Source organism: Citrus sinensis, chromosome 5, assembly GCF_022201045.2.
Source record: "Citrus sinensis cultivar Valencia sweet orange chromosome 5, DVS_A1.0, whole genome shotgun sequence".
Classification (NCBI taxonomy): domain Eukaryota; kingdom Viridiplantae; phylum Streptophyta; class Magnoliopsida; order Sapindales; family Rutaceae; genus Citrus; species Citrus sinensis.
In genome coordinates, this window is record NC_068560.1 from 29,015,993 (window position 1) to 29,037,232 (window position 21,240).

Below are 21,240 nucleotides of genomic sequence, written 5' to 3' on the forward strand. Positions count from 1 at the left end.
GCTAAGGGATTTCGGTCGTCAGTTAGCTTGTTGGTAAGGGATTTAGGTCGTCAGTTAGCTTCAATGAACGCCCGGGGTTCAATGATTGCGTGGGGTTTGTCAGCACTCTGAAGTCCGGTCGTATTCATTCCCAAAACCCCGTGTATTTAAAAGTTTTTATGTTAAAAACATTTGAAATTTCTCCCATGCAATAATCCATTTAAAATTTCTCCTCAGCAATAATCCAATCTTAAAAAGGCGAAGATGTGAACAGACCAACACGACTTAATCCACCATATGCTATTTAAATTACACATGATTTAATAATAAATTACTACCTTCAAAAGTATACAACAATACATGACGGTTTGCAGTTCTCGAAATCCAAATCATAATGAGCTCTCTCTAGTTGTTCTTGCAAGTTTCTACCATTAAACCTCTACAAAGCTACATAAAATAACATTATGTTTGAATCCCCAATAGTGAATCCCTGAGGCATACCAGCTGGCATTAACCTGATCTCACCTGTCAAACACAGCCATATTAGTCGGAATCACTTGATGCAAATGGAAAAAAATCATTGACAAGTCGCGGCTGAAAACTGAGAGAAGAATCATACCTAAGGTGAAAGGGATCGAGATATGCTCCGGCTCCTGCTTCGACTGCGTCCCCTTGGGCTACGAGGCTGCATAATACAACATAGTTCGTCTTCATCATAGAAAATTCTAAAATCTATCAACAGTATCCCAGCGATCAAGCACATAATCCACCCTTTATATTTCTCCTTTGTAAAAAAAAAAAGGTGAGCACAACAGAACCAGGTTAGATTTGACTTACAGATGACAATGGAGAACTGGACCTAGACCGGGATCTGCAAAAATTTCCAGAAACAATCCATTTCAATAGAACAATCCTTAATGTTTGATCCAAAGCCTCAATGCTAATTCCACCTCATTGAGGGCATATTCAGAAATAAATAATTACCATCAATCTTAGTAGCAACCAACAGAAAAGCATCAATCCAGTAACAAAAAATTTTTCAGAAGTTTGAAGGAAGCCGAAGATGCCTTGAATTTTTCAGTGGCAATTGCACCTAAATCATTCCTTCCAGCTCTAAATGCAACCCTTCCTTCTATACTGTTCCATTCTAGCACTCATTGGAACACCATGCATAACATATTAGAAATATAAATCGATTAGGTTTTTTCCACAGGTGCTCATCAACAAAAACAGCATTACCTCAAGAACCAAATGAGTTGCAGGCATTTGAGCACCACATCCCATCAAGTTCCTAATATCCAACTCCCCATGTCCTCGCAAAAGAGCCAGATCTAGCAAACAAACAGACAACCTTCATAAACAAGGTATGATTACTGGCTTACCAATAAGGCCTTTTTTCAATCCTCCCCTTCCACTCCTCAACAATAAAAACTTTTTTGAGAAAGTCTATGATGCAGGAAAAAGGGTCCAATAAGGAAAGGGAGAAAAATTGACGTTGAAGTAAATGACGTGAAAAGTTTCCCAGCTAAATGACACAGAAATGCTCATCTCAACTCCGGCACAACCAGAGCATTTGGATAAATACAGAAATGATTAAAATGGGGCACACACCATAGACCAGAATAAAAGCAATGAAAAACAGAAAAGATGATAATAAAAGAAGAGAAATGTTTGAAAGAAAAATAACTTCTGTTGATGACCAAAATATAAAACTGAAATGCAGTAAACTTTCCAAATAAAACGATCAGTTTATGAGATATATTGAAAACAGATAGATGAAGGACAAAAGGGCTGAGGTAAAAATGTCCAGCAGCACAAGGCTTAAGCTGGACTACGTGTCAGCTACACCCTACATGAGCTCCAACACGTTTGACAACTGCTCAGTGAATAATCTTGTAACCATATGTCATTCAAATATTGACAAGACAACCCCGAGGAAAACTTTGAATTCTTCAGCCAAAGCGACTTTTGAGTCATTATAATATGTTGAAACATAGGACCGTATTAAACATGAGACAACTACAAAGATAAAATGTAGAACTTTGCATCAAATTCCTATATGATGAATTTCTGTATCTACAGAATAACCTACCATCTCAAGCTTAGATACCCACTGATAAAATGCTCCTTTTCAAGTAGCTAGCATTGTTCTCAAACTCAGCTTAACTACACTAGAACATACAAACCTCAATATACCATTCACTAGCAGAACTTGAGCCAGGTACGAGTATCATGTATTTTGCAGCAAGATCTTTGCTATAAAAGCTTAGACCATCAACAGGATCTCCAAAACGTTAAAACTCATTATGCATAACATAGGATATACAGTATAACACAGAAAAGGAACTTGAAGCAATTATGATAATGCAGCTGCTTAGGCAATCATTGTCACCCCTTCTGGGTCAATTTATAAAACATGGTTAACCTTGAAAATAAGTTAGGTTTTTAGGTTTTAGGATGCAGTTAAAAAGGAACATTCACTCTTTCAATCCTAGTTGCCAGAAAGCCTATCATGGAATAAGTTTGTTTTATCACGTTATATAGTTGGCAAGGCAAAACATAAGAAAAACAGGGGCTGGAAGGCCCCCCCCCCCCCCCCCAAAACCAAAAAAAAACTAAAAAGAAAAATCATGCGATCATATGCAGAAGAAACATAATTTTGGATGGTAGAAGTATATCTTTCTGATGAATAGTCCTGGATTTCTATTAATTCATCCTATCCCAAAAAGTCATTTGATGTAAAAAGACAACTACAAATCAGTAACAGATGAATTTTCGCACAATTGACGGTGCAAGGCACGATGAATACATAAAAATGAATCAACAGGAATTCTGGATATCTGATTTCTGCATTTACAAGTTGAAGCAGGTACCTTGAAAAAGACCGAGGAGGTGATCCCGAGGGTGAATACTGAGAAGCAGACCTAGCAGGAGACAGAGATGGAGACCGACATGAATATTTTCCCCTGGGAGAATAGCTGCAGAAACACTCATCTTAGTCAATTTGCATCTAGGTTAAACTGGGATACTAAATTTTCATTTGTCAAACAATTGAATGACACCTCCTGCTCCTGGGACTATAGCTCCAGCTGCGGCTAGGACTTCGGCTCCTCGAATAATAAGGACTCCGGCTTCGGCTCCTCGAATAATAAGGACTACGACTTGGACTTCTAGAGTAGCTCCGTCTTGAATCATACTCCCTCACCTGAACAATGTGAGCGGTCAGGTGCAGCAGTTATAAGAATTTGAACAAAATCCTGTGTTCAGTAACCTATTCACCATGACATACCCGCACATAGGACCGGGAAAACGCATTCCGGAACTCCGAGCGATCAAGTTTCCTTATCTACAAAGTGAAAGGAGATGAATACTTTCAGAGAGCCATTTGGAAATAACTAGGTTGTAGGCACAAAACAGAGCCAACTGAATTGAAACCTACTACGATCATCACATAAAAGTAACTAACTTACAGCATATTTCATATCATCATAGCTAGTGTAATCCACAATTCCCGTCATACCTGCAAATATATTGTGATAAGATTCTCTAAAATGTTTGAAGTAAGAGAGTCTCATGCATTTAAAGTAGATGAAGAATATCCTAAACCTATATAAACAGCTAAACATTCCACCACCGAGGATCCTTCCTGCTTCTCGAATCTCTCCCCAATTGACTTCTCCTCCCCAAAACCGAAGCATCCGCCAATGTAGTTCTATAATGACTCAACAACCATAAAAGGTCAATGACCTTGATACTAAAAACAAAATTGTAGAAAGCCATAATTTTAGTACATCCAAAAATCACATATACTAGCCTACTTATTCCAGTCACATATCCATCTCAGCATTCTCATCCCATTAACACATTTACCACTGTTCCATCACTAGTAGCTAAAATATGCCCACATTATCTCTTTCCATCACCTTGTGTAGTGTACAAATACCACAATGAAATCAACATGCAAAACAAAACCAACCAGTTCCACTTACCGCCACGATCGCGAAACACTTGAGAAAAACAGACATCCCCAGCACGACGCATGTGATCCTGATCATAAAAGGGAAGCAATAAACATTTAATAAATAAAGGCAAAGAAGTTCAGTAAACCATATTTTTCCGAAGGGCCAAAGTAAAACAATACGTACACAAGTAAAACAGTACGTACACATTAGAAAAGATACAAAAAGCCATTATTAGGAAGAAACATCATACTAACCTTGAGGTCTTGCCATGAAGCAGATGAAGGTAATCCAGTCACCAAAACTGGAGAGTGACAGCGAACAGTCAATTCTCAGTTGGATGCACTTATACAAAAAAAAGCAGGTCAAGGGTGCCAATACATACCACGATAGTCAGAGCGCCTGGAGACTCCACGGCTACCTCCACTGCTGTAACTGCTATAACGATCCATTGACGACGAATGTCTTCGACCCCCATGTGCTAGTTCAACCTAGAGAAACAAAAAAGATTATATTTAGGAACAAAGTGTGATAATGGAAACAAATCAAAGAAACACCAGGAAAACAAAATCAGGTAAGCGATCAGCTACTAACTCGCAATCGATACCCATCAAAGTTATAGCCATCTCGACCACGAATTGCATCCTCAGCGTCCCGATAGTCCTCAAACTGCATCATAAATTGAAAAAGAATTCAATAAAATTAGGGGGGGAAAAGGGACAAAATCTAACCATAAGGTAGTCTGATAACTTAAGCAGCCACATGCGAGTTGTAAATTATCAAATCACCTCAAGAAAGGCGTAACCCGGAGGTCTTGGTGGGATCTTCAAGTCAATATCAACAATAGGCCCATACTGCAATTAAGAGAGTAATTGTCAGAAGAAATTTGTATCATGCAAATCAATAATGAGCAAAACCAGAATCTAATGTAAGTAACGCTCTAACAAAAGCTTCTTCCAATGTAAATATTTCATACCATCATGCAGAACTGATTGTTTTTCCTAGAAATTATGAGAGAAAATTCATCATTTAATTTATTAAACATGCAGCAGCACAACAATAAAATACAATTTACAGAAGTTAAGACTCTACAAAAAAAAAAAAAAAACTCATATGAACCATAGAAACAACAAAAAAGTTTACAAACAATAAATAACAACAAATCTGTTTCCCTAAAATTACAAATAATTAAATCTATGGAAAATGAAACCTTGTAGAACAAGTCTTCCACTTCCCTCATTCTCGTATCCCCCGGGAGGTTTCCGACATAAAGAGTACGGCTCGATCGGCTGCTCATTTTTGTTTTTTCTGAAACAATAAATAATTCAAATAATCAAATTGCAGATATTAGAAAGGAATTAATTAACAAATTAATTAACAATAAAAATAATTAATTAATTCCGAATTTCCTTAAAATTAAAAAAAAAAATTGCAGCATCATCGAGTAATGATTGTGCATGGTGCTTGTTTTGTGATCATCAGAAAGTAAAGAAATTCGGTACCTGATCGGAAATTAGAATTTCAGAGGTGGAAATCTCGGTCGTAAATTCCGGAATTAGTGACACTTCGGAGCTCAAGAATTAATTAAAAAGAGAGAAACAGATGAAGACAGAGAATGGTAAAGACGAGGGAGAGTGTAGAAAACGTAAGACGATTCTGGAAGGAGTGACGTGTCTTTTAGAGAGGGTTGTAGTTCTATGGTGTCACGTGCATGGTTAGGTTATGGCCTATGAGGCTTATCACTTGGATTGCACGATCGAAAATGAACGAATCATATTGTCTATTTCCTGTTTTACCCCTATCCTTTTTGTCCTTTCCATATTTTTAATTTGGCTCCTGTTTTGTCATTCATGGATTGGATGACAAGTGATTTAGGCATTTAGCCGTGAAAAACGATGCGAACGAGTCGTCGTCTCATTAATTTTTTCTGTGAAGCTTGGTAAACGACATCTCGTCTTTTCTAAACAATTTTTAAATTTCTTTAGACAGTAAAAAATGTTTAATTTAAACGACTACGGTTACGCTAAAAAAAAAAAAATCATCATATGCAAGGGCAAAGGAGACATTTAATCACATTCTTGGATAACTTTTCATAATTTTAACATCAATTATTCCATAAAATGCAATCTCGTTTCAATTGAAGGGTCGTTTTATGTTGTCGTGATTAAAGTTACGGTATTAATACCGTAATTAAACACAAATTATGTAAACGAAAGATAAAAATTATAAATTTAACATAAAATTTGTAAATCAACATTAGTTGTAAAATAAAATATAAATTTTAAAAATTAAACATAAGACTTGTGAATGTAAAGTAAAACAACTAAATTAATTTAAACTAATAAATTGACGTATTATTAGTAAATAAAACAAAAACTTGTAAATATAGCATAAAATTCTTAAATTAACATTAAGTGCAAAATAAAAAATAATTTTTAGAAATTAAACATAGGATTTGTAAATTGAAGATAAAATAAATAAATAAATATAAAACTAGTAAATTGATGTACTACTAGTAAACAAAATAAAAACTTATAAATATAATTTAAAACTAGTAAATCAACATTAACTATAAAATGAAACATAAATTTTGGAAATGAAACAAAAGACTTGTAAAGAAAAAGTGAAACAAATAAATTAATATAAATATGGTAGAATGATGTATTAGTAGTAAATAAAACATAAACTTAAAAATATAATATAAAACTAATAAATCAATATTAAGTGCAAAATAAAATATAAATTGTGGAAACGGAACATAAGACCAGTAAATAGAATGCAAAGCAAGTAAATTAATATAAAAGTAGTAAATTAATATATTAATGGTAAACAGAATAAAAAAGTTGCAAATATGAAACTAGTAAATCAACACTAACTCTAAAATAAAACATAAATTTTGGAAATAGAACATAAGGGTTGTAAGAGGAAGGTAAAACAAATAAATTACTGTAAAACTAGTAACTTGATGTGTTACTGATAAATAAAACGAAAACTTACATATCTAATATAAAACAAGTAAATGAACTTTAAGTGCAAAATAAAACATAAGTGTTGTATATTATGCCTAAAACTTATGAATAAAAGGTAAAATAAACAAATTAATATAGGAGTTACTGAAAAAAAAATCACAATTGTAAAATAAAAACTTATTATAATGTTTATTACCTTATATATTTTTTATTTTTTATTAAAAAATCGAATAATGCTAGTTTTGCATTTATATAATATATGTGATGTTTTATTAAGGATGAAATTTATTTTCAAAATTGGATTTTGAAAAAAAAATATTATTTTAATATCTTTCATAGTTATTGTAAGATGAGGTTATTTTACATCTTTTTACACTTTCTTAATAACCACCCTAAATGGTAAGTATAGGTAAAAAGTTTGAAGCGAAATGAAGTATGCATAGAACTCAAAATTTGATATAATTTTATTGATATATCACATATGTGTCTAGTAATATAATTTTTTTATTATTTTGTTTTTGCTTGATCCATATCAAGATAAATAATTGCGCTCAATTACCTTATGTAATAAATATATATTATTATAGAAAATGAGAAAAAAAGTATACAAATGTCCTAAAATAAATATAGAATTTATGGTTAAACAATTCAATAAAACTTATTCCACTTTGTTTCATCATAATTTTATTGTTTAATTAATGAGTAGTTTTTTTTCCTTTAAAGAAAAATATTTTTATTGAATGAAAAAAATATTTTTCACTAAAATTCTATAGAAACAATGTTAATTTTTTAAATAATTAATAATATTGCATAAATTTACTAATTTTATATGTAATTTATAATATTAATATCTAATTTTATATGTAATTTATAATATTAAGATCTATCATGATATTGATGCCATAATTTTCATTACGGCATTGTAGAATTTTCTTCAATTAAAACAGATTTTTCTTTGCATTATCAGTATAATTACTTCTTAAAAATATTGCCCAATTTGTTATAACCTCGGACCTCACAGATCAATAAGCTTTGTAAACCTAATATTTTGTGAACTCAAATGGTCAAATAAATAAAACTGATATTCGAGACCATTTGACCAAGATTTTGTAATTGAAAACAAGATTTTCTGCAAAATCTGGAAATAACATTAATTCCAATCAAAATAATCAAGACTTCAAAATTATCGGACAATTATTCACGCTTTTGAAGGAACCTCAACTATGTAGCAAAATCTGTTCCAAAACGATGCCATATATACTATAATATTAATAATTCACATCAGTAATAAGCATAGTAATACACATTATTCTTGAATAAAAATCAATGTTTCTTCTGAGAAGAGCACCTGCCTGCCTTTAACTACTAATTAGCAAGCTATAATATCATATGATGCTCCATACACCAATTCAACTGCCAAAGAATGTAATAATAGGAAAGCAAAAATATTAATGCCTCCTCAGATAAAATATTGTTAAAACAATTCATTCATCATAGGCCTAGAAAAAATCCGGTTTGAGCATATGCTGCAGGAAGGGTTATTTAATCCTTGTGTGCGTATGGATCAGCCGGGAGGAATTTTGCGTATCGCTCTGTCTTGGACCCCGATTTGTGGTCATAGTATTCGACTACTGCAGCACCAGCAAGAGCAGCCAGTGTGAGAGCCTGTGCATGCAACCTGAGATTAAGTTTGTAATACACAAGTGGTCAGCAAGGTGAGTGAACAAAAATGATGTCTGAACTCTAGTAGACATAAATTCAGAGCACAAGGTTTAATATTTGAAGACAGGGTAAAAAAATTAGAGATAAAATAAAGCATCAGTTGAAATAATTCTAGTTACTACTTCACATAATTTTACAACAAGAATTACTGCAAAGGATTTTTTTTTTCTTAATACTCCGGACTTGTCACATACCCCACACAAGGAACTTGACTCTGAAATTATGGCTCCCCCAAACAACCCTACAAAATTTTGGGGAGCAATAAATTCAAAGTTTTTTTGTCAGATATGTAGCCCGAGGAATCCAACCCCAAACCCTCTATGAGGGAACCACATGCTTGACCATTCGACTAACCCTCAGGTTGATTCTAATTGGCATTTAACTGTAAGAGTTACTATAATAACTAAAATATCATGAAAGCAGTTCTATGACTTCAATGACAACAATAACAACAAAAACAGAGGGTTATCTTGTCTGCTTTTGAAGATTGGAATCATTACAATTTAATAACCTCCTAGCTAATGGCTTCAAACATCCCCAAACAATTTTCTTTGGGGGCCATCGACAGCCCCTTAAGTTAATAAAAGAGGAACGAAACATTCTTCGGTCTGAAACACAAGCATGCCCCTTATTAAATACGATGCGCCAACAACACAACAATTAAGCTCGCCGAAGGTAGCAGCAACAACTTGTAATATACACAACCACTAAGAATTTCCCCAACTTCCCCACATTTACCCATTGACCATTGCCACCATCACCAACAACATAAACCAGCCACAAGCAACCATTCTTTGTCACCAAAAAGGATGGTGCAAGAAACGATTTGTAGAAAGCAATGCTTCTACATTACAATAAAAGAATTATGGAGAATTCATAACACAAACCATCCATCAGGTTTGGAAGTCGCAGATGGGATCACAAATTCAGAATTTAAATCTGATTTATTCCATTTGACCCGAAGCTTAATTATCTAGAACTTCAGATTAAATTCTCACCATCTCTTTAGATACCAAAAATTAAATAAATAAATACAAATTGCCAACCTACTTTCAATCAATCAACATAAACAAAATCTCAATTCCCAAATCAAAAAATCTTTTTCTTTATTAAAAAAAAAAAGATAAAGAAAGAAAAATATACCTAGCGTGAATGATCTTGACACTTGTTTTCATACCGGGTTGAGACCAATTGTAGGCGATGGAACCCGCAATCCCGGAGAGCCACAAACTCCCTTTTGTCACAAAAATCAACAATATTAGCATCACCATAATAATAATAATAAAGATAAATAAATTTAAGATCTTCGTTAAACCCAAAAAAAAAAGAAAGTTACCAACGGTTCTAAGCTTGTTCTGAACGACCCACTCCCTAACAGATTCGAGCTTTGACTTGTGCTCCGCCATTTTAGAGAATCGATTTTCTATGAGATTATTTCAGAGAAGATGAAAAAAGAAGAAAACGAAAACTGAATGAGAAATGAGGTCCGAGGAGGCGGTCTGGTTTTTAAAGGAGTCCTCGTACAAGCGAGAAAATTGTGTTCGAATTTTTAATTATAATTTTAAAGAGAAGAGGAAGACAAATACTTGTAGTAAACCTCAAAAAGCGGTGGGCGGAGGCGGTATGCTATTTCCCGTGTGCACGGCTGGACGCGTTTACCAAATGCTGGTACCACCAATCACATGGTGCGTTGTCGCCTTAGATTTCTTAACACGTGCGTTATATGCATGCCATGTTTGAACGGTTTTGACTGGTAATTCTGCCATTTGACTAATGAATTGGTTTCGGTTCGTTTCCAAACCGGACCCGGTTCATGCCATTGATTGTCCCACCTTCCATTTTAATGTTGTTTTACTTACTGATATTAAGGATTTCTAAGACTATATCAATGTCTTGGTTCCATCGGTGATCACACAAGGGAGAGTTTTTTTTTTTTTTTTGCTATACCCTTTTTATTAATCTCTTTGTAGATTGTTTTAGTTTTTAGTTTTTTTTTCTTAATTGTTTATTTTAGTTTTCAAATTTTGTTGTTTTTTATGAATACTACGGAGTTCGTGAGTTTCTTTAGCTCATTGTCTTTGAAAGAAACGGAGGCATCTATAGTGACGTCCTTCTAGTATGATAAATTTAGTAAAATTGTTTGAGTAGTGGGTTCGTAATTAATTTAATTCATGTTTATAATTTGATTATAAAACTATATTAGAAATGAAAAGATAAAAGGAAAGTAGTAGTCAATTTGAGATAAAACTACTCTATAAATAATTAATAGCAAGTAATAACAAGTAACAATTAGGGATGACAAACAGCAGGACTGGGCCGGACTTTTTGAAGCCCATGTCCAACTAGGCGTACGGGCTGGGCCCATCGCGGGCCTGGGCTTTATTTACTTATTTTAAAATTTTAAATTATTGTAAATTTGAAATAAATTAATTATCAACAAGTTATTACAATCATAGATAAATTAAAGAAAATGAATATTTCAAATTAAAATAATAAACAAAGCAAATAAAAACTCATAACTTTAATTTTCTTTAATACTGAATTTTTTAATTCAAACCCTCTCTTAATTAATTGACACAAAAAAGAGAATTTAATATCATAATTTTAGTTTTTTTGAATCATAATTGATTTATAAGTTAAGAATTTAAGTTTTCTTTTTTATTTTTAAATTACTTTTCAATTTTAATTATATTATTCTAATTTATAAAATTATTTTTTAAAAAAAGTAGTGGGCTTAGGCTTTGTCCGGGCTTTTTTTTATTGGGCCCTTGTCCAAGCCCTCATGGGTGAGGGCCGGGCCCGAGCGGGCTTGGGCCGGCCCGGGCTTTTTTGCCACCCCTAATAACAATGAGTAGAAATAATTCACTAGGGCTTGACTCAATGACTAGAGCCACTCCCTCACAAGTGTGAGAGAAGTGGTTCGAGCCCCCACAGATGTATTGTAGGAGTTTAATTTAAATTTTTTTCCTCGAAAACTTGAGTGAATGCCGTCTTTCCCTTAGAAGTGGAGTTTGACGTTTCTCGAATATTTGAGATGATTCAAATTTGGGCATATTAAAATTTGGGCGATGCTATATAAGATTTGATGTAAACTGCAACTTCTGGAGAAATATAAATGTGGTATAAACAAAATGCAAAGAAAAAGACATAATAATTTTATGTGGTTCGGTCTAAAGCTTACGTTCACGAACAAAAACTGAAAGATAATTTTACTAACAAATAAGAATTTACAAAAGTGAAAAAAACTCTCAAAACCCACAATCCCAAAACTCAAACTTTGCTTTGAAAAATCAAACAACAGTACGGACATCTACACTTTATAAACTACAAACTCGATTATTTACAGCACTATAAACTTCTCAATGTGTAAAAGGTCTATTAACGTATCTTATCTATATGTATGTAGCTCTAGCTTGATTAAGCAATTAATGGCTAAGAACTTTTCGGTGCCCTATAGTTCTTCCATATATATTGGCTATAACCGAATCTGTATTCTAAGTTTGATCAAGCAATTAATGGCTGATAACGTTCATTTCACTGTAGTTTTTCCACAGTACATATATATTGCCAAACCCAAAACTTTATTCTAAATTTCTTTCGATCAAGCAATCAATGGCTAATAACGTTCATTTCTCTCCTGTCCTTCCTCTCATCTGTTTCTTTCTTCTTGCTCCTTCTCCACTTCCATGCAACGCACAGACTCTTAAAACTTGTGGGCTTAATTCGATATATCAACTCGGCGACTCGGTATCGGACACAGGCAATCTGATACAGGAGCATCCCGAATCTGCATTTGCTAAACTTCCCTACGGAGAAACTTTCTTCAAGAATGCAACTGGTAGATGCTCAAACGGGCTGCTAATGATCGATTATTTTGGTAAGCACTCAATAATATAATTGCCAGCATTTTGGTCTTGATACATCAATCGACAATAATAACTCGATTATTTATTTATTTTTAATTCCTTGATGGATTCAGTAATCTGAGATCTAGAGTAAAGAATCAACAACGTGACCGACTGACAATATTAATTGCTTATGCATGTTCAAATTTCAGAATGCCTTTTTCTTTTTCCCTATTCCTTTTTCTCTTCTTTTTTTTTTTTTTGAACTCTCCATTTACTAATGCTACACTAAGAAAGTGATGGTGCAACAGAGTTTTCCAATCGCATCAGGCCACGTAAAGGAAAAAGAAAATTATATAATTATGAATTATCATCACGCTTCATACCCTTTAGACCCTACACGCTATTTGATGATGATTGTTATGGGTGTAATGGTGTAAATTTTTTTTTTTTATTGTTGTAATTTCTGAAATTCAACATGGTAGCTAAAATAAACTAAAGCTGAGTTAATTTGTAAACATCTTTCTTTTTGCAGCAATATCAGCTGGCATCCCATTTGTGGATGCCTTCTTGAATTCAAATGCATCGTTGTACAGTCAAGGCCATGGAGTGAATTTTGCCGTTGCTGGCTCTACTGCTTTGCCTTCGTACATTTTAGCAGATAAGAAAATTTCATCACCCGTCACCAACAGTTCTCTGAGCACTCAGCTCGATTGGATGTTCACCTATTTCAATGGAATTTGTTACGATTATGACGGTGAGTGTCCATATCATTTTTCACTTCCCACTTCTCACATAAATTAATTAATTACAATTAATTATTATTTTGTAGTTAAACTATACGATATATACAGTTTCAAATTCATATTCCACATCGTGCAGATGCTTACATTAGAAAATGCTTTACGTGTAATTGATGTTTTTAATATCTTAATTAATTTGTTGTACATATTTGATAGACTGTGCTCAGAAACTTAAAAGCTCTCTCTTCATCGTCGGGGAGATTGGAGAAAATGACTACAGATATGCATTGCTTCAAGGCAAGACTATTGAAGAGGTTAAGACCTTGGTGCCTGAAGTTGTCCAAGCCATAAAAGATGCTGTTACTGTGAGTCTCAATCTTCTTACAAGTTAATCAATCAAATTACTCTACATATGAATATTATTACATAAGTCTTGAGTTCTCCTAACTGTGTTTTTGGTTTTCAGAGAGTCATTGATTTTGGTGCAGTTCGAGTCGTTGTTCCTGGGAACTTTCCTGTAGGCTGTTTTCCGATTTATCTTACCCAATTCCGCACCAATGATTCTGCTGCTTATGATCAATTTCACTGCCTAAAGGGCTTGAACAACTTGTCGTTCCATCATAATGAGCTGCTCCAACAAGCCATTCAAGAGCTGAAAAATGAACATCCTAATGTGGCTATAATATATGGTGATTATTACACTGCGTTCATGTGGATTCTTGGCCATGTTCGTACTCTTGGTAAGTTTATTAACACTAAGATTGTGTCTCCTAATAAAAATAATTTTTTTCCTGATTTAAACTTGCTAAATCTTTGTCTATATTTTTTTATTCATACATACATATATACATATATATGTATGTACATACACGTGTGTGCATGTATAAATATACATATAAAGTTCAGATTATGAGAGAATCATAATTTACTGAGAACCCATAAACTCTTAATAATTGAACAGAATTTGACGATGGATCGATGCAAAAAGCTTGTTGCGGCATTGGAGGTGATTATGACTTCAATCTTACAAAAATGTGTGGAATGTCTGGCGTTCCAGTTTGTGAAAATCCTGATAAACGCATCAGCTGGGATGGAGTTCATTTGACACAAAAGGCCAATAAGTACATGGCAATGTGGCTCATTCACGACATCTTTCCAAAGCTTCGGTGTTGATACTTTAGCTGTGATATGTTTATATTAGTTTCGTAATTGAATTTATTGATCATTAATTGATTGACTATTTAAGCAGTACAGTTCTTATTCGAGCATGCTTTTTCAATTGGAATCGAACCAACTTTTGTACGTTAAAAGTTCATATATCTTCTTTTGATACTCTTTTTTTTTCTCCAAATAATTGGTAACTTGTCTGTATTATTATTTTTTTCGTGGGAGTATTTTGAATCAATTAGAAATGATAGTTTTTGAAAATGAAAAAACTCTGTGGCTTTTAGAACAATATTGACCCCCCCCGGCCCCACCAATATATTTAAAGATAAACGGATGATTAATTCATGTGAACATGAATTGAATAGCAATTACTAATGGCAGGTAATGAATTGAAACTAATTAGAAAGTTTCTTCAGTTCTTGTAGTAGTACAATGTAAAGAATCACACCCTTTTTTTCATGCTTGATTATTACTTTTTAGTAGGGGTGGGTATGGGTTGGTTTGGGTTGGATTTTAAGTCAACCCAAACCAAACCATAAAAATTTGGATCCAACTCAACCCAATCCAAACCAAACCATTTGGGTTTGGTTTGAATTTTATCATCAAAATAATTTTTATTTTAATAAAATTTAATTATATCAAAATTATAATTATTATTAATTGTTATTAATTATTAAATTGATATTAAAATATAAAAAAATATAGTGGATAAAAATGATAAATTTTACAATAACTTAATCCTTAAATTAAAGAATACTAGAAAATCAAAATAAAGTTTAATCACAAAAATTATTATTTCTCAACAAATAAGAACATACACTTTAATAATAAACTTTCACAAACATGACATTAACAATCTAATAATAAATTTTGCCACTTGTTATTTATTTAATTATGCAATATTTATTTTTATTTATCGTTTTGGTAGTTTTGTGTTATGTTGTCTACTTATATGCTTAATGTTATTTACATTATGATATTATATAGTGTGTATGCTTTATGTTCTAATTTCATTATATGGTAAGCAAAGTTTTGTACATGGCCTAATATGGGCATTACATTCAATTATTGACAAAAAATTAGCCGATATCTAGCATATCGGACCCAGTCTAAGCCGAGTTATCATTGATCACTAGTTGAGTCTCTTGCTCTTTCTATGATGATCATTCCATGTGGGAGGAATTATTTTTGTAAATAAGAAAAAAATTTATGTTATTTACAATAATATTTATTTAATTTAAATTTATTTTTACATGTTATTTTCATTTTCTAATCGTTGACAATTGATCACGCCGTAAAAAATTTAATAGTGGTCTTTCACTTATTTGTGTTCATTTATTTTGTTTTCATTTATTTCATTTGAAAAATTTGAGTGTTAGGGTTTTGTCTATGACCCATGGGTAAACCATACCCAACCCATAATAAAATAGTTTTCTATATAAAACCCACATCTAACCTATTTTCATGATTTAGCCAACCCAAACCATTTAATTTAGTTTAGGTTTGGGTAAATCCATGGGTTGTGGATTTATGTCCACCCCTACTTATTAGGAAACAGAGACATACAACATTTCAACTCTAACAAAAAGACAAATGTTAGGTTCATTTCAACCGTAACTTACGCCACATACACAAATTATACGGGTTCTATCAATGTGTTACTATTACTGTGTGTGGCGTAAGTTACACTTGAATGTAACTTAGGAGGCTCTCTTACGAAAAGAAGCTCTTAAAAAAAGTAATAATAATGAATAAAAAAAAATCCCGACTGAAAGTAGATGAAAGTTGGTTGAATAGTCTGCTTTTGTAATATTGCATCTCACTGAATTTGATTTATGTAGTGAAAAAAAAAAGGAAAATATGACACAAAAATCTTGTGCACTATAATGTTACAGCGAACTTAACTTTAATCAAAATACCCACGAGATTAACGAAGGAAAATTTATGTTATGTCTTGTCAGAAATACAGTACCAAGACTGCCACTTACACTTCTTGCCTATTGGTGGGATTGTGTTTCGAGTCCTCTGGTCGAAGCTTAGTATCAAATCTCCTCCCAGCAAATATGGGTAGTTAAGTAGAGGTAAATATCTTCGTGGAGTAGAGATGTCACCTTTAGCGATTATACATTTCCGAGCTAATGTCTATAAATCACTTGGATTCTTTCAATACACCTCGTATTATAAATTCTGGAAGCAACAACTTCAAGAAATAATACACCAAACGACAAATTGGCTTGAATAAATTCTAAGTTTTCAGTGTAATCAGCACGCTTTTCAAATTATTTGATTTTTCTTTACACGTTTCGTTTGAAGAAATTAAAGGAAAAGTGAGGAGAGGAAAGGAGGAACTAGGAAAGCAATTAGTGGAAAAAAAATTGATTCAATGTGAAACTACATAATAAAAATGAAATCGATTCTTTTTTTATTCAAAGAGGATCATTCTCAATTTCATTTTTTCATTTGACATGAAACTCATCTCATTTCTCTTAAATTATTTTTCTCCTCCTCCTTTTCTCCGGTCCTTTTATTTCTTCAAATCTAACGTGTATGATGCATGAACCTGTTGATTCTCTGGTAGTGTTGGCAGGGTGAGAACTGAAAAAGAAAGAAAAGATAAAGTGAAATTAGAGAATCAAATCTATTTAGAAATTCAATTAAGTCTTTGCTCTTCTCTGAAAACCAACAAAAATTTTCGTCTCTGTTCACGAAAAAAAACAAGAAAAAACTCGCGTCTAACACGCAACCCCAACGTGCAATTTCTGAAATCTGCTCCACCACCATCCAATCCGATATCAATATCCCTTTCTTTCTGATTTCTTGCTACCATTATGTGTCCATCTTTCACTGCCATCATTACTGTGCCTGTTGGTCCAAATGCTCACAATCCATTCATCACCTATCATTTGATGTGTTCAAAGTGACCTGACCAAATTATTTTACCAAAATATTAAATAATAGATCTTGTCCTCTGTGATTAGTACTACGCACATTATTAGTGCTGATACCAAAATATTTTAAAGTTTAAAGACATGTCCTTGGATTAAATAGTTCAATCCCATTTGAAGTGAGGAGTTGAGTCTCTAACTACTGATGTTAGTAATTTGAGGAAACAAAATCATATATATGACAAGATTGTTGGAGAAGTACAAAAGAAATATTACATAATAAAATTATTTTCTGGAAGAATGAGCTCTCTTGGTCATTGGACGCGATCGATTAGAATTAAAGAGACTGGAAGTTGTTAGACAAGTAAAGAAAGTAGTGATCAAACAAACTTTTAAAGAGACTGACTCAAACTTGAACTTAAAATCCATTTTTGATTAAAAAAATAATTCGGACAATGTGTTTGATGATGATGACAGAGAATGGTAAGCAAATCTTTGGTTAAAAGAAGTAAAAGAAAGAGAATGGCGATTTTGGCGGCAGAAAGTATCCCTCAAAATGACCCAATTTATACGCAACAATATTACATTTTGCCTCTTTATCAAACCCTTTTACATCTTCTAGATCCAAGCCGGTAAGAATAAGATTCACTGACCAAGCCTGTCAAATTTGAAGTCAAAATCCATTAAGCAGACACATGCGGTCGCAAATTAGATCCAATCAAATTCCAATTCATTTTCTTCAAAACCTGCGCAAATCACGTGCCATGGTCTATTCAATTAATCAATTTCATTGCTGCGTAGTTTTCACTCTTTCAATTTGATAAGGAGTTATTGTTATTGTTGGCTTAATTTAATTGAAGTTATGAAATGGGGTTTTTATTTTTTTTGGTTTTTTAAAAGATCGAAAATAAATTAACCATAAAGATTTTATGAGTGGGCATTCATGGCTATTTTGTGCAGAGAGGGCCAAGACTTGAAAGTTGAAACAAACTTTGATTGCTTTCACTTTAGGTGTAAGTCTTTAAAGAATGCCCACTTGAAGACTCAATCTCTTTAATTCCTTGTCACTTTCCTCTCTCTCTCTCTCTCTCTCTCTCTCTCTCTCTCTCTCTTCCTTTACAGAAACTTGCATATATAAATGCATGCATGGCTTTGCAATCTTTGCTCTTCCAAACTCTCAAGAAGATGAAGAAGAGGAAGAAGCTTTAGCAATTAGCTATAGCATGCACATGGCATGGGTGGGTAGCTCTTGTTGGAGAAGCAGGGCACGTGCAATTCACATGCGTAGATCATATGATATCTTACAGGACTTTGCACGCGCTCCCCTTCTCCAACACGTGTTTCTCGCCCTCAATTCTCTCATTCTCCATGCAAATTAAGAAGCGATGCTTCTGTCCGTGTTTTCATACATTCAGGTAAATTGATAATTTCTTGAATTTCTTCACAATTCATACCCTCTATAAGAACTGCAATTATTTTTATTTTATTACTTTTCTAAGTTGCTGTTGTATGATTTTTTTTTTTTTTTGGTTTACATTTCTTGGGATTTTCCTTAATATCTTAAATATACTGCATAAATTGAGAAGCAGATAACAGAATATATGTTAAAAAATTGCCGAACAAATGGGAAGTTATCTTGACATAGCTTACTTGCATGTAATAATGGAAAGAGCTATGCATCGATCATTGTAAACTGTAGACTGCAGCGAAGGACCACGGATACGTGTTGTGTTGGAATTAAAATCACTGTAGTTTTGTTTTACGGGCTAAAAACGTCCAGTTAGCTATAAATATCGTAGGCAATTAATTTTGACGTGAAAATTGAGCAAACTTTATTAACAATACTGTTGAGTACGGAACTTTTTGAATGAGGGAACAGAGTGCAATTTCCTGAGCGGCCTCCGATGTATAAAATTTAAACTTCCTTTTGACTGCTGGCAAGGTTTTCTCACCCTATACACGTTCAAGATGAAATTCTGGTTAATTTGGGACTATAATTTTAGTCCTGGAAAACAAACAAAGCCCTTATCAGTCATGCCCTGCCCTTGAAATTTACTGTTTTCTGAGTCTGAGGGGCACTATATTTTGCAGAATACATAAAAATAAATTAGCATCTTCTCCTGATTTAGAACTCTGCCGTCACTTATAGCAACAAGTTTAAACCTAAATTTACTATTTCAATCTTGAAAATTTTACTAAATGAATTAACTGAGACTCACAATAGTTTCATCCCTATGCATACGTCCTATATCTAGTCAGAGTAAAAACTTGGATCAAGAAAATCCTGGTCCAACATGCAACTCTCCATTATTAGGGTGGCTATGGAGAATAATGAACAAGCTGAAGCGGAAAAGATCCACACGTAAGTATGTGCATACGTAAGTGTCAGTCGGCTGCAGGAAGGTAGTTTTATAATTAGAACGAAGCTATAAAGCAAAGCAATTAAGTATTGGCTTGGCAGGCTCAGTTGAAAGTTGATAAAGTAAGAAACAGTGATACTTTCACTTTTTACCCTAAGAAAGTGGGGGAGCTTGTCTTGCTGGGGTGGTTTTATTTTGATGGGATAGGCCATTATAGATATGTTGGAAATTGAAACAGGAAAAAGAGAGATGGGGGTGGGCCGTGGGGGGACAAGAAGCCAGCAGTGCCCACAAATGAAGAACCTTAAAATGCAAGCAATGGTCTAAACACATGCTGCTGTGTTGCTGCTGCATAGTGCACACATACTGGTGTATGCGTGACAGTGCCATTCAATTATTTAGCTACTGCGGTCCTTCTGCAGAGAGATAGATCGATTGAAGGAAGAATATTAAGTGTATGTAGGACTCTGTACACGCAATGCCGCTCAGATCTCGAGGTAATTCAATAAGACGATGAGACAATGATTATGTCATTTTGCAGGCTGCATGCCCTGAGTACCATTTATCTCCACACAGAAGAAGATATAACATGAAATTAATGCTACATTTATATTTGTGATAGTTAATTAAATTGTAATTAAATTTTTACGTTTATCACGCAGAATTAAATTGAAATAAGTATTAGAATTAGACTGGGATAGATTAAATTAGATTAAGTTAGATTATATATATTACTGACCTATATTTAGTTTAGTATTAAATTTGATTATGCTATATTTAGTTTAGTGTTATTAAAATTGTAATTAAAATTTTTTAAGGACTAGCAAGAGAATACATATATATATTTGGCTTTCATTTTATAATAATCATAAAGGTAACTTGAAACTCATGTACTTGCCAGTAGATTTTAATTGAGACAACGGAAAACACATATTATATATTTCGGAGAGGTACTGTGGCCTTCTTGCAGAGTTCCTAGTTCTGTTTTGCAATTTCAGGTTTCTTTCAGCACTTGCTCTCACTGCAATTTCGTCTCTCACGGAATGGCAGTGGTGCTGGAATTTTGGAGAGAAACTTGTCTGGGGCGTCCCCAGGGGGACCCATGAGTTTTATAATAAATTCATAAAATCTATAATAAAATTTTACTATCATTATATAAAAAAAAAATTCTTAATAGTAAAAATATTTTGATATGCTATGGTGCAAAAGTGCAACTGTAGAGGCTGAGATGTTCTTACGTAACCTAGTCCAGCCGAATGGTAAACCTAATATGCTCCATTTTGTGATTTGTATGAAAATCCATGGGCATTTGGAGCCCAAATATTTAGGACCAAATAACATTTTATACCCAATTAATGCGATACTGATTGATAATGCAACTGATTATTTTTTAAATTTGCTCGCATCCACTTTCATTGCATAACTAATAACTAAGCTCCTCAATAGAGATTTTCAAAGACATGAAGATCAAGGGGTAAGGAACCAGTAAGTTTCACGATAGAATCTGCAGCAAAATTGGCTTCCCAATAAATATGCTTTATGGTAATGAATCATTGTCTGTTCATCAGTTTCTTAATGACAGTTATGAGAGAAAAATGTGCATTAGGCATC

General features: G+C 33.4%; 3 protein-coding genes, 1 long non-coding RNA gene and 1 other non-coding gene across 11 annotated transcripts; 3 read left to right on the forward strand and 2 right to left on the reverse strand.

Annotated features, from left to right (window-relative positions):
- Window positions 1-246: 246 nt before the first annotated feature.
- LOC102615989 (serine/arginine-rich splicing factor SR30-like) lies at window positions 247-5,604 on the reverse strand. 7 transcript variants are annotated; one of them, XM_052442634.1, is made up of 16 exons: window positions 5,441-5,603; window positions 5,149-5,246; window positions 4,727-4,792; window positions 4,533-4,607; window positions 4,324-4,429; window positions 4,196-4,242; window positions 3,969-4,026; window positions 3,450-3,499; window positions 3,269-3,325; window positions 3,042-3,184; window positions 2,853-2,957; window positions 1,219-1,310; window positions 964-1,126; window positions 817-850; window positions 599-664; window positions 247-504 (listed from the first exon to the last, which is right to left on the reverse strand). In XM_052442634.1, exons 2-12 carry the CDS (start codon window positions 5,233-5,235, stop codon window positions 1,271-1,273), a joined length of 834 nt encoding a protein of 277 aa, XP_052298594.1. In that variant the 5' UTR covers window positions 5,236-5,246; window positions 5,441-5,603; the 3' UTR covers window positions 247-504; window positions 599-664; window positions 817-850; window positions 964-1,126; window positions 1,219-1,270. The 7 variants fall into 7 exon arrangements, with proteins under 7 accessions (XP_052298594.1, XP_052298591.1, XP_024952583.2 ...); XM_052442631.1 differs by having other exon boundaries at window positions 1,219-1,330; XM_025096815.2 differs by having other exon boundaries at window positions 964-1,330; window positions 5,441-5,604.
- A 2,539-nt stretch (window positions 5,605-8,143) lies between these two features.
- Window positions 8,144-10,210, reverse strand: LOC102616658 (uncharacterized). The gene is made up of 3 exons (XM_006472040.3): window positions 9,966-10,210; window positions 9,773-9,863; window positions 8,144-8,585 (listed from the first exon to the last, which is right to left on the reverse strand). Exons 1-3 carry the CDS (start codon window positions 10,033-10,035, stop codon window positions 8,450-8,452), a joined length of 297 nt encoding a protein of 98 aa, XP_006472103.2. The 5' UTR covers window positions 10,036-10,210; the 3' UTR covers window positions 8,144-8,449.
- Window positions 10,211-12,067: 1,857 nt separating this feature from the next.
- Window positions 12,068-14,463, forward strand: LOC102623042 (GDSL esterase/lipase At5g03980-like). Its single transcript, XM_015528496.3, has 5 exons — window positions 12,068-12,506; window positions 13,010-13,231; window positions 13,434-13,582; window positions 13,684-13,957; window positions 14,179-14,463. The coding sequence occupies exons 1-5, from the start codon at window positions 12,242-12,244 to the stop codon at window positions 14,388-14,390; spliced, it is 1,122 nt and encodes a 373-aa protein (XP_015383982.2). The 5' UTR covers window positions 12,068-12,241; the 3' UTR covers window positions 14,391-14,463.
- Window positions 14,464-17,977: 3,514 nt separating this feature from the next.
- On the forward strand, window positions 17,978-20,281 carry LOC127902524 (uncharacterized). Its single transcript, XR_008054886.1, has 2 exons — window positions 17,978-18,684; window positions 19,525-20,281. It is a non-coding gene; the product is annotated as an uncharacterized LOC127902524 (long non-coding RNA).
- On the forward strand, window positions 18,493-18,634 carry MIR164C (microRNA MIR164c). Its single transcript, NR_161492.1, is given in 1 exon segment — window positions 18,493-18,634. It is a non-coding gene; the product is annotated as a microRNA MIR164c (primary transcript).
- Window positions 20,282-21,240: the final 959 nt, after the last annotated feature.